The following is a 12,674-nucleotide window of genomic DNA, read 5'->3' on the forward strand; positions in this document are numbered from 1 at the left end:
AGTGTTAGTACATACAGGTCCAGTATTTGGACCTAAATTTTGTTTTCGAGGGGACAAAACTGACCCAAAATGTCATTACGGACCGCAGACCCACCACAAAAGCCTTGTGTTAAATAATCTTGCACATAATGGGCCTAAGGGCCTGTAGGCCCACACTAAATCGTTCCATACAACAGGCTTTCTTTTCTCATTTCTCAAGTTGTAAACAAGGCCTGGGCTTCGAGCCGAGGAACCACCAGTCCAGTAATCCACCACGCACGGCACGGGCCTACTCTGTGACACATGACAACCACTATATAATCTCTCCCGAGACCTCTCGCTCAAAACCCTAGCAGCAGCCGCCGCCTCCTCGTCTCCCAGCAAGCCGCGCCGCGCCACACAGCCCAGCCGCCGCCTCGATCTCCAGCTCTTCCTTCAGCCATGGTGAGCGCCTCTCCGAAACCCTAGCCTCATCGATTCGACCTCGCCCGACCCTTTTGACACGCGCGGTGTGGTGGTTTTTTTTCGTCGCAGGCGGACGTTGATGTCGAGCCCGAGGTTGCCGCCGGCCAGCCGAAGAAGAGGACGTTCCGCAAGTTCAGCTACCGCGGCGTGGACCTCGACGCGCTCCTTGACATGAGCAAGGAGGACCTTGTCCAGCTATTTCCTGCGCGCATCCGCAGAAGGTAACCCCTCTCGCGCTGCAATCTCACATGGTTGTTCTGTTACATTTGTGTCTGGTCTGATCTTGTCTGTGACGGTGTGGTCTGTGTTGGATTTGTCAGGTTCAACAGGGGCCTGAAGAGGAAGCCCATGGCGCTCATCAAGAAGCTGCGCAAGGCGGTGAGTGATGATTCGCTTTAGATGTTTGTTTTGAGTTGATTTTGAATAATCAACTGCTTAGCTTGTGTAGATCTGAGTTGTTCTATATTCTGTGGGAGATTGTAACATTGGTAATGTGAGTTGTCGTTGAGTCTAGCTATGTAGTCTCCTGTCATTAAGCTAGATCTATAGCTCTCGTCATCATAGTGTCGTGGCGGCTTGTTTTTCAATGTACTTGGCAAATGTAGTGGCTGTAGTTCATATAGTTTTTACCATATAGTCCAAAATTGACCTTTAGAACATTATGTTTACGCGATGTAATCATTGGAGGTTCGGTTTAGATATTATTCAGTGCTTAACGCTTGAATAACTGTTTCTTCCATTGCTATATTTGATTATAACGCATGTCTTGGTCTTTCTTTTATAATTAGTTGCCTTGTTTTTTGCGTGGAATACTGTTTTTGGAACTATGGATTCGTCCTACTATCATTTATCAGTTTTTGTATTTATTCCTCTGGAAATTTTAATATGCATTTTTCTTTCAACTTCTGAAACTCACAAGATACGGTGTGTTTCATTCTTGGTGATTATTTTTGTGTAACATGGACATGCAAACATATTGTTGCTACATGACATCATGTGTATAAGCCTGCTAATGCATAAGAAACATTATTTGAAGCTTCACTAGAGAAATATTTAATAGTCTTGGTTTTAGTAGCACTGTATTATCTCTGTAGGTGACTATTTTGAAGTGGGATATCCATGTTTACTTGTATCAGGTAGTTACGCAATAAGTTTTTTTTGTTTGGTGGACACCATTTCTGTAGGCACACATTTTGTAGCATGGCTACATATTCCTTTCTCTTGCGCCCCTTTTATGGTTCATTTCTGCCGGTATTGGCCTTCTCGTTGGAAGTAGCCTCACTCATGTAGTTCTGTAGACAAGATCACATGGGTTATTTGCATCTGAACTTCACTATACCATTTTTCTAATATCATGCTCCTTCAAGAGGGAGCATGTATTATATATATTGTTTATGTTTCCTTCTTTGAAAATTTGCCCTTCTTTTCATTGTTTGTTGTTGAGTTATTCGTTACATTTTGTTCTGGGCAAGAAATTGATATGATGATGAGATTATATCCCTATTGGGTTGATTGGCTGCCATGATGGCCTCATCTGTATTTAGCTCTATCTGATCATGTCCCCTGATTCATATTTATAGCTATTTTGGCCCCTAGGGTAACTCGAAGCTTAGGCTTCCGACTGAACTGTTCCCATGCATCACTGATTCAAACAGTAGCATCATTCGAGTGGTCTTTCTCAACATTGGATACCATAATACCTCCATTAAGTTTAATGTTTAATTTTTTTATTTCATTTACTCCTTGCGTTATGGTTATGTACTTCTCCCCTTGTACTTTGAGAAATACTGTAGTAGTTATGGTCTTACTGTTTGTCTATGCATTTTCCTATGCCTGCCATGATTCTCCTTATGTACTCTGCACACATGGTTCGCTCACACAAATTTATTTGTACTTGTAATCTCACCTTTTGTTTTCTTTTGAACAGAAAAGTGATGCCCCTGCTGGGGAGAAACCAGAGCCTGTGAGGACCCACCTCCGCAACATGGTCATTATGCCTGAGATGATCGGAAGTGTTATTGGTATCTACAACGGCAAGATGTTCAACCAGGTAGAGATCAAGCCTGAGATGATTGGCCACTACCTGGCAGAATTCTCCCTCTCGTACAAGCCAGTCAAGCACGGGAGGCCTGGTATTGGTGCCACCCACTCCTCACGGTTCATTCCCCTCAAGTAGAATGGTCAGGGAATGGCTACCTTTGCACTCCAGAATTTAGTGATCTATGTAGAACCTCTTGGAGTTGTCTTCGTATACCGTTGTCTAGTGTTATCTTGTGAACCTTGGAACTAATCTGCTCCAGATTTTGAAGTTACCTTTATCAGCGTTGAACATGTTATCTTCATATTCGATTTATCTTTCTCATTCATGGAAATTTATTGTTCTGGGATTTCGTGAGAAGCGAGCTACCTTTGTTATGACTTGTGACGCCTGTCTTCGGATCTATTTGTGGTTCTGACGGTCCCATGCTGAAGTTGTTCCACGGTCCTGTCTTTTGATCATTCTGTGTATAGACCAGAGTCAGCAGATAGAATCTAAAAGGCGCCGGGTCATTTTTTGGGGGGCGAAGAAACTGGGTCAATTGGAGACACGGCCGTTACATGTTAATAGTCCATCACGACTCGCAAGTAGTAAATCGGTATTTTACAGAAATACTATTTCTGCTACTCATAAGAAAAACTTGTGGATACATATCAGATATTCTTTTGGTAAAGAGTGATGTGCGTTTTGCAAATCATTAGTTTCTATAAAATATTGGGTCGAAATCCTTGCCCCACATAAACCTAGAAAGTAAAACATCATGTGGCCAATCGCAAACGCACTATGCACCAATTTAACCAAGGTAATGTTTGGTTGCCAAATAGGATGGAACGAAATGATTCTAGTTAGATGTTGAAATGGTTCTAGTTAGATGTTTGGTTGGGGAGATGAAATGGTTCACAAACTTACTCGCACCAATTCAATCAATGTAGTTTTTGGTTGCTAGAATAAGATGGAATGAAATGATTCTAGTTAGACAGAAGTTTGGCTGGGGAGATGTAACGGTTATAGGGAATACAACACACAAAGAGAGAGCTGCATCACACCACACCACACCACATTGTCATCAATTTTCGGTTACATTTTGAAATGTTCGAGAAAAATCAGATCATAGGAGCCTAAGAGGCTAAGAGGCCATCAATCTTCTTCTTTTTTGCGGGTAAGAGGCCATCCATCTTGACATAGATGCAGCAACAAGTTGCTATTTTTGTGTGCTCATCTACAGGATTGACATACTGTACACATGACACTAGCTCAGATTTATGATCTCTATTCCAGATAAAAAGATCTCACCCAGATTTTTGGCACGTACGCGAGCGGCATCTCATCGACTCATCTCATGCACACGCGCAGCAGCACTTGGTGGCTCAATTAACATTTGCTACTAACAGGCTAAGCCAGGTGGACTTAACCGGTGGCCAGCCCCATCTCCCCTGAAAAATATTCAGCTGCAGCAGTATTAGCAAGATGGCACATGCTTAGCGGCACTAATCTCCGGCGCTCTTCGTGCGGGTCACATTTAATGCCACCATGATTCTGTCGATTTCGGCTTCATGTGGCGTTGTCAGAACCATATTACTGCCACTTGCATGTTTCAGTTGGAAAAACAAAAAAAGCAAGTGCAGTTTAATTAGATTTTTGGGGTCAATGTTTGCAGTTAGTTCGTTGGAGAGGCGATGCTGATTAAGGTTCAGTTTTGCGGTTGCGGCAAACAATTAGTTAGATCGCCATTTCTAGTTGAGGCAGCTGGATTTAGGGCCATTTGCCATGAGCAGGTGCAGGCCTGCAGGTAGTAGTATCATGTTCTGGCTGAGTGGCTGGTTAATTGCAATTGATTAGTACTCCACATATGAACGAATCATATTTCCTTGATCTCTGGAGCGTACGTGCGTCTTGACAATCAACACTTTTATTTTTGTAAGCATTTGACAGTCACAGTTGGGTTCCATAATGTACGCGTAACTAACTGCGTGTTAATTTACCGGAAATGATGGGCACGAACTGTACTCCCCCATTCCACAATACAATGTGTATAGATTTTTCTCATTTGTTTCACAACACACCTCATTTTTCTCCTGGTACCCACACCCGGTCAATAACTACTCACATTCATTTATTATTAACCCGATATTAGTGATCAGGCACTAGAAACGAGAGTTGTTCTGGTCTAAGTGCACAAATCTATTTGACGTGTATTTCGCAATAGAAAGAGTATCTCTGACCCTCTTCTCGAAAAATGCGCATTCAGCCTCTGTAATAAACATAATGCAATGGTTGGTGTGTTCTCTCTTTTTTTTTCCATTTCTCGCAAACATGGACCAAAACGCGGGCCAATCTGTATTAGAAACGACGCAGATGCAGAGGCTCTAAGCCATATCTTCATTCTCTAAAACGAAGTAGGAGTACCATTAGGCAAGATGCTAGTATGTGACAGATAGGAGAATGAGCCGTGAACACGTGAATGAATTCTGCACCATAATTAAACAGACAAAGCTAGTACTTCGACAAGGAAAACTTAACTAGTACTAGTAGTAGTCACAGAGAATTTTATCCACCATAGTTGCATTGCATTGCACCCCAATCAAGTGCTCACTAACTATACATCCAGAGTCCCATCTCATTTTCTGTCCATGGCGAAGATTCAGAGTTCTTTCTTTCTTCTGGCCTTTGCATCGGCAGTGATGGCATTAGCTTCAGGCTTCTGAATTTGAGGGTAGCGTGGAGAGGTCGAGCGGCTGGGCGTGGTTGTGGTCGTTCTCGTAGGTGACGATGAGCATCCCGGCGTCGCCGCGGCAGCGCTCCACGTGCTTCCTCGCCGGGCAGTCCTTGATGCTGCTGCACCTGTAGTATCCCCTGCACAAACAACCCCAACAAATAAGTTAAAGCTGAATTAGTAGTAGTAGTAGTAGTAGTAGTAGTAGTAGTAGTAGTAGTAGTAGTAGTAGTAGTAGTAGTAGTAGTAGTAGTAGGACTTCTTGATTCAATCTTCACTGCCTCCATCCATCAAAGTTCAGAAAAAAATGTCAACTTTACTGTTCCATAACAGGGTTCTGGGCACCGGCAGAGCAGGTCCGGTTCCATCAAAGTTTACGAGGTTTCTGCTGGTAACCCAGCAGGGTGCAATGTACCACCCCGTTTTGAACCCATGGAAATTGGAAATGATAATACTATGCTGAAAGTTATTTTGGCAAGATTACTAACTTTGTGCAAATAATTTCGTGATGAAGCCCGTTAGGCAGAAGTGACCGGAAAGGGACACCCTGTCACGTCAGGATTTTTTTGTTGTAGCCTTGGTTTCACTAGTCATAGTCAATACTCATTAGTACAACATCATTATAGCTTGCATATTCATATCAGGGATTTCTGTAGATCCAAACCAGTTTCAACTTCCAAGTGAAATTTGCAGAAGTTGAGAACCATAATGGTTAACTAAAAATTATCAACTTAAGAAACGACCAAAAAATGTGTACATGTAGATGATAGTACCTTGGATGAGGAGAGCCTTTGATGGGTTTCTGGCCGTATTTCCTCCAGGAGTAATTGTCCGCCGGTATATCCGCCACCTTGTCGCTGATCGCCGGCATCCTCACCACCCTCTTCTCCCTCGGCTTCCTGAACCAAGAACCAAAATCAATCACATCAACTTAATTAATCCCCAGAACAATGGCGCAGTCGATCAGTTGATGCGGCACTGACTTCTTCTTGGGGCAGTGGCATCTGCCGTCGGCGTCGACCTCGCCCTTCTTGCCGCATCCCGCCGCCTTCGTCCTGGGCGCCGGCGCCGCCGCGGCATCGGACATGGAGATGAGCTGGCTGCTGATGGAGGTGAAGAAGGACGCCGAGGAGGTGCACGCCGAGTTGTTGTCGAAGCTGAAGCTGATCACCTCCGGCTCCTTGCTCCTCGGCGCCATCTCCATGTGGAACTGCTGCTTCTCGCCACCGCCGCCGCCCGGAGCGGCCTTCTGCTGCTGCTCGAACTGGACTCTCTTCCCCTGCTGCTGCTGCTGCTGCTGCTGATTAAGATGCTGGTGGAATTGGATTTTGGTGGCGCAAGGAGGAAGAGGAGGAGGATTAGTAGTAACGGCGGGGGATTTCGAGGTGTTGATCTGCTGCACGGGGGCCGCCATGGCCACTATGGACGATGAAGCTGTAGCTGTAGCAGGAGCAGTAGCAGTGCAGCCGTTCAAATCCAGGAGCGGCGTCTCGAGGAACATGGCCCTGTAGTCAACTTCGGCCGCCGGCAGCACATCCTTGCTCGTCACCGGCGGCGGCGGCGGCGGCGGAGCAGGAGTGCAGCTTCCATGGCCATGGACACGGAAGCCATTATTGGGGGGTGGTGGGTGATACTCCAAGAGGCAGCTGGGATCGAGCGGCGGCGAGCTCCGTTTGCGGCCGGCGCCGACCCTGGCCCTGGCATGGCCGACCCTGTTGCTGAGGATGGTGACCACCTTGCCGAACATGGCGACGGCCTCGTCGGTCTCGGCGCCGCCGGCCGTGGGTCGGAAGGGGTCGCCGCCTGAGCGCGCGAGGGAAGCCACGAGCTTCTTGCAGCTCCCCACCGCCGCCCGGTTGGCTTCCTCCACGCCCTCCATGGATCAAGAACCCCCAAGGATCTATTTACAGTTGCACCAACAACAAGGCAACAAGAATGAAGCTGTATTCAAGTGCAATCTTGATGGTGCATGCAATGGAAGAAATAAAATCAAGGAGCTCTAGATTGGGAGGATGAAGATGAACAGATCATACTATATAGGCGGCATTAAATGGAATCGGTCGAAATGAAAAGATGGAGAAGAGTATCAGTTTCAACATGCAAAGACATGCAGGAACTTGGTGAGATTGGGGTTTGGTTGCTGCTGAAGCAGAGAGGAGAGATGGAAAGAAAAGGATGAATGAACAAAGTTTGCAACAATGGCGGCCGGCGTAAGAAAAGGTTGTTGGTAGATCTTGCTGCGACTTTATACACAGGGAGAGCATATTCAGACCATCAGATGTGACATTGTCTCATTAATTTTGGGGGCTTCACTTGTGCAGGAAGTAATTCGGGAGTATAATATTCCAACCGGGAGTGAGAGGTGGAGCACTATGGGAGTATAATTTTTGCAAAGTCAAGGAGGGCAGCGATGATCACAGCCGTCGACACTATCGACGGCCAGGATGCTAATCGATTTATCTTATTCACTTGGATTTTTATTACAGGCATGTCAACTTTTGCAGCTTGTTTTTTTTTCTTTCATCTGTTCTCTAACATGGCCAATTAAGAAATATGCACTGATAGAAGAGTAATTGATTGGTAAACACTTGAATTCCCTGACAAAGGCATCTCCAGTATGCCCATGAGAAGCCTACAGAACTGTATGATTAGAAGAGCATTATTTTAGAAGGAAAACAAATAGAGCAACTTAGTGAAGGCTAGAATTGGATAAGCCTTTCAGTTGTATTTTACTTCGGCCAGCTCATGGCAGAATGGATCAACATTAGAAAGTCAATTTATTTCTTTTTTTGGCAATGATTAGGAAGTCACTGGAAATTTCAGCTATTTTTATTCAGTGGAATCGATCAACTCCAGCCGTCATCTCAAGTATTGAAGTATATAACTAACTGACTATTCCATTGGACATTCTCCAAAGCTTTGCTTACGGCCTCCATTAGCCAATTTTGATTGTGATGCTTATAGGACAAATTTTGATCAAATAAACACTAGACAGGACAAATTTTGATCAAATAAACACCAGACGATCGTTTTAAAAACACACACTAGACAATCACAATCCAAGGACAATTCCTATTTTGCTGGATTTTTGCGAAGATTTTTTTCCATGATATGCAACATGCTGCAAGTATTGCTACCGTCGAGAGAAATTTGTGCAAAAAGATGGCATTTATGAATTTAGAGATCAACAATTTTGCCGTCCGCTCTCCAGTCGATCTCTCGTCTTTTTTACAGTGCGTAAATAGTACGAATCTCGCATGTGTATGTCGATATTTAGTCGGAATTATATTTCTGGCGAAAATGAAGATGCCTAGCTTGAACTCAAGGAACAAACATCAACAAGGCCTAATCCAGGCCCAGCCCGCACTCAACAACGGCTTCTGTCCACCCTATATCTTCCTCCTATACTTGAGATGGCGAACATTGTAATTTCGTTTTGGTTGGGGTGCGCCTGGCCTGGGCAGTAGTGCAACGCCCAGGCGACACGTGAGGGCCCCAGCAGCAAGCTACCGTGGTGGACCCTCCCCCACAAAAAATAAATTTAATATCGTTGTGGGCACATGGCCCACATATCAGATATTAAACTGATAAGAACAGATACTACACTTGATCTTAGCCAAAAGGCCGAGAAAGGTATGCCTTGGAACGCTGGCCACCCCCTCTCTCTTATATCGTAGCCGCGCCTCCCATCCTGCTTCGCCAGGCGATGTGGGACTAAAACGAGCAGCCGCCGCTCCTCGAAAACAAACGTCGCGGGCTTTTGTCGTGGTTCAGAGGATTTGATGGGTTGGATGGTTGAATGGGCTTGGGAACCAAACGGGCCCAACTAGGAAGCGGACAGGCAGAAACCTAAATTCTGGACATGAAAACGTAAACGCCCTCGAGTGAATGAAAAGGAAAAAAAACGAAATCGAAGCTATTGGGCCTAATAAGGATTTTCCCGGATTGCTGTAAAAAAAGAGAAGTTCATTAGTTTGGACGTCAGGCTTGGCCGTCCGACCATGGCACAGCTCAAGCTGACTAACGAGTAGAGTAGGTACGAGCTGGCAGACGAGCACCCACAAAAATCAAATCGCTGGCCGTCGGCAAAACGCTCTCGATTACGCACGCAACGCGCTTGGTATCGCTGCCCACGCTGTCGTGTTGTAGAACGGGTCGATCGGAACGGGCACGCGGCATGCATGTCCTCTCCTCGTCGCTCATTTTGCATCCGTGGAAGAAGGGAAGGGTGAAGTCCGGCCAGGCGCGAGCAGAGCACGTGGACGCTCTGGCTGTGGGGTACGCAATCTCCTTGCCGTCGAACCGGAAGACCTGTTCCGCTGTGTTTGGCGTCCCGGTCCCATGCTGTGTCCTGTGTGCACGGTTGCCTTGGGCGTTGGCTGGATGTGCGGTAGCGCTGCATTTAGTCATCGGGGATCTCGTAAATGATCATTTGTCTACATGAAACACACAGGACTACAGAACTCGGGTTTGATCTCTAGTCTAGTGAATAGAATTCCTTCCGTTACAACCGTCCTACTAACTGCCCGACCAACGTCTCTGTGCGCAGGGCTAACAAAAACAGTTAATAATAATAAGAGAGCTAGCAGCTATACGTAATTCTTTTTGAGCCAACACACAGTTTGGAAAACTCTCTTCAAACATAGCACAATAATTTTGTAACCGTACCTGTGTGTCCTCCAGATCTTGCTCTGCCCATTGGACAAATTGATGTGGATAAACAATGAGCAAGTAATGGTATAACTTGGAGATAAACGCTCATTTGCATACAGAACTGTTTGTACATGCTACCCATCTCGGCGTATCATTACATTACAACCAAGTTTCACTTTCTTCCAGTTCAGACTTCAGAGGAAATTGTTGGCCACAAGTTACAAGCAAAGAACCACGGGAAAAAACAGCAGTCCGCTCTGCTACTTGACTGGTTAACTCCAACGCCAGAAAACTGCACAAGGATGTTAATCTGGCAAGGCAGTGCCTCTTTCCAGATTGTTCTTGATCTCGAGCGTGTATTTGCCAAAGGCCCTCTCAATCTTCTTGTTGAAGTGCTCATTCCGGTCGTTGATGGAGTCGATGTCCTTGTCTTCGTTGAACTTGCGCCTCCTGCTGAACGATTTCCGTTTCTCATCCCGCTCCTTGAGTTCATTGACCATTCTGTCAATGTTCGGTTCCGCCACCTTAGACACCTGTGAAATGCAGAAGGCGAGGCATCAATAAGAGCCAAGAACTCCAGGCTCCTAACTAAAAGGACCGTAAACAAGATTACCAAAGGTTGAGTAATGGCAGTACCTTCCCATATTGAAGACTAGAAGCGTCACGGTAGAATTCAGGATCAGTTTCTTTTGCTTTATTGTACGACTCCATGTCAACCTCTATGTTCTTGGTCCGCTTTTTGTACGCATCATACAAAGTTTTCTGGTTGAAAACTGCAAGTACGAAAACCTCATTCAGATACATGTATCAGACTTCAAAAAGATGAATGTTACACTGCTTGTATACCGTTCTTTAAAATGGTAAATTGCAACTATTGTAGCACAGATCCCTCCTAACTTAACTTTCGACATATATGATACTAACATTATCTTTATCACAATTAATCATGTTACTCACCGCCTGCAGTCTGCCAGTACATGCCATTCAATGTTACTAACAAGCAAAGCTCTAAACTTCTATGCAACGTAGGAAGTTGTATGTAAAATGATACTCGTAGGAAGAATTTCTCAATAGTATATACAAACATTTTTCTGTTCTTTTAGGAAATACAGTTTACTTTGTTGGCTTGAAAGAGCCATTGGACAAATTAGGTACTTTTACTTAAGTTCTTTGATTCTGTCTGTTCTCTAGCTTAGAAGGAACACTGCCTCAAAGGTCAGTAACACACAGCAGGATGATTACTAAAATCAATCTTAAGTAACAAACTTATACTAGAACTAGATGGGGATAGAGCAAGATACTAGATATCACTAGCACACAGCTAGGTGATTATCCAATGAACATTGAATACCTAGTTGAAATTACGTTCAAATATGCAGACAGTTCATCATGAGATAGCAGGATAGCAGTATTAAGAGTGCATGGAATATGGATTTGCCAATATTCCACTCAAGCTGTGAGCCATCACTCCACTCCAATTAAATGAATAAAGTCAGCTGACAAGCTCACCATCCCAGCCATGTGGTGCGGGTTCCTTCTCCCACTTCTTGTATTTTGCTTCTGCCATGTCCTGTGTGTCAAGCATGTAAGACTTGGACATATCCAGGCCATTCGAATCGAGCAGCTTGCCAATCTTCTTCTTCCTGTCATCTAACCACTTCTGCTTAGAAACACCTCTGCTCTCCCCACGAGGCTCCATCCTCTTCTTCTCTGCAACCATTGCCTGCTGATTCGCCTTCCTAGCTTCATTCTGTCAGTACATCAACACAAAGGAGTTAATTTTCGACTGGACACGCACCGGCTGCACTAGCAAAATAAAGGGCACAGAATCACCAGTTCAACGTACCATCTTGAGCTGCAGCTCAAACAATTTCTTCTGCTTTTCAGTCATCTGCGGGTAACCGTCATCTGCGCCGGTGTCCTCCTGCCGACTGGAATCATCATCACCATCAGCCTGCTCCAGTGTGCCGTCTGATTTGCCAGAACCTCCAGCAGGATGCTCTTGCTCCCCACGCTCAATTGCTAACAAGTCAAGCAAGTTGTAAGGATATAAACCAAAGTTTTAAATAGCACGCTAAACCATTTAAAATGTTTTGGCACAATTAGCGGCGCTAATGTAGTTAGTGTCACCCTGCATAAAACTCTACAACGGCGCTAATATCGCTGCTAAAGCGTGCTATTTAAAACTTGACATAAACAGCTCTGATAACATTCAAGCTTACAAATGAAACAAAAGGCAAGGGCATACCAGCTTTGGCGTCAGCAATGTTCCTAAAGCAGTACTCGGAGCAGCCATGATAGGGGTTGTTGGCGTTGATACAGTCAGGGTGGACGGTGCGCTCCTCCGGGGGCCGCGAGTCCGGGAGGTCTTCGGCGAGGCGCCTCCTGGCCTCGGCGATCTGGTGGAGGCAGTAGTCGGAGCACTCATGGAACGGGTTCGATGAGTTGATGCACTCCGGCTGCGACTTCCCCGCCGCCGCCTCCTCCTTCCCCATCTAGCTCCACACGCACGGCCGGAGGAACCAGTAGGGCAAGGTAGGGCTGCCGCCCTGCCTTGATTTTTGTCTCAGTTACGAATTGGGGAAGATTAAGGAGATGAAACGGGGGGCTAAAGGGCGGGATCCGTTCGTGGGGTGATGGGTGGAGAAACTGTCGGGAGCGAGAGAATCGAAGGAGAGATAGATACCTGCGGTGGAGGCGCTCGCGCGAGGAGGAAGACGAGCTAGGGGGCTGGGTGGGATGGGGAGGGGTGGCGGCGCACGCGCGGGGAGGAAGACGAACGACGGAGCGAGGGGGCTGAGGTGCTCGGCAGCGAGATGGGCCAGA

General features: G+C 45.8%; 3 protein-coding genes and 2 non-coding genes across 5 annotated transcripts; 2 read left to right on the top strand and 3 right to left on the bottom strand.

Moving 5' to 3' along the window:
- The first annotated feature begins 263 nt into the window (after nucleotides 1-263).
- Nucleotides 264-2,839, top strand: LOC100836895 (40S ribosomal protein S15). Its single transcript, XM_003557275.4, has 4 exons — nucleotides 264-423; nucleotides 514-665; nucleotides 765-822; nucleotides 2,372-2,839. Exons 1-4 carry the CDS (start codon nucleotides 421-423, stop codon nucleotides 2,618-2,620), a joined length of 462 nt encoding a protein of 153 aa, XP_003557323.1. The 5' UTR covers nucleotides 264-420; the 3' UTR covers nucleotides 2,621-2,839.
- LOC112270287 lies at nucleotides 1,918-2,004 on the top strand. The gene has a single exon (XR_002962682.1). It is a non-coding gene; the product is annotated as a small nucleolar RNA Z102/R77 (small nucleolar RNA).
- Nucleotides 2,840-4,925: 2,086 nt separating the features above from the next.
- Nucleotides 4,926-7,946, bottom strand: LOC100835580 (protein WRKY1). The gene is made up of 3 exons (XM_014896561.2): nucleotides 6,179-7,946; nucleotides 5,969-6,094; nucleotides 4,926-5,335 (listed from the first exon to the last, which is right to left on the bottom strand). Exons 1-3 carry the CDS (start codon nucleotides 7,072-7,074, stop codon nucleotides 5,176-5,178), a joined length of 1,182 nt encoding a protein of 393 aa, XP_014752047.1. The 5' UTR covers nucleotides 7,075-7,946; the 3' UTR covers nucleotides 4,926-5,175.
- A 689-nt stretch (nucleotides 7,947-8,635) lies between these two features.
- LOC112270274 lies at nucleotides 8,636-8,832 on the bottom strand. The gene has a single exon (XR_002962669.1). It is a non-coding gene; the product is annotated as a U2 spliceosomal RNA (small nuclear RNA).
- A 1,076-nt stretch (nucleotides 8,833-9,908) lies between these two features.
- Nucleotides 9,909-12,589, bottom strand: LOC100840457 (pre-mRNA-splicing factor syf2). Its single transcript, XM_014899436.2, has 6 exons — nucleotides 12,535-12,589; nucleotides 12,097-12,397; nucleotides 11,695-11,870; nucleotides 11,358-11,598; nucleotides 10,485-10,621; nucleotides 9,909-10,381 (listed from the first exon to the last, which is right to left on the bottom strand). The coding sequence occupies exons 2-6, from the start codon at nucleotides 12,341-12,343 to the stop codon at nucleotides 10,154-10,156; spliced, it is 1,029 nt and encodes a 342-aa protein (XP_014754922.1). The 5' UTR covers nucleotides 12,344-12,397; nucleotides 12,535-12,589; the 3' UTR covers nucleotides 9,909-10,153.
- Nucleotides 12,590-12,674: the final 85 nt, after the last annotated feature.

The sequence above is a fragment of the Brachypodium distachyon genome, chromosome 1, assembly GCF_000005505.3.
Source record: "Brachypodium distachyon strain Bd21 chromosome 1, Brachypodium_distachyon_v3.0, whole genome shotgun sequence".
NCBI lineage: Eukaryota > Viridiplantae > Streptophyta > Magnoliopsida > Poales > Poaceae > Brachypodium > Brachypodium distachyon.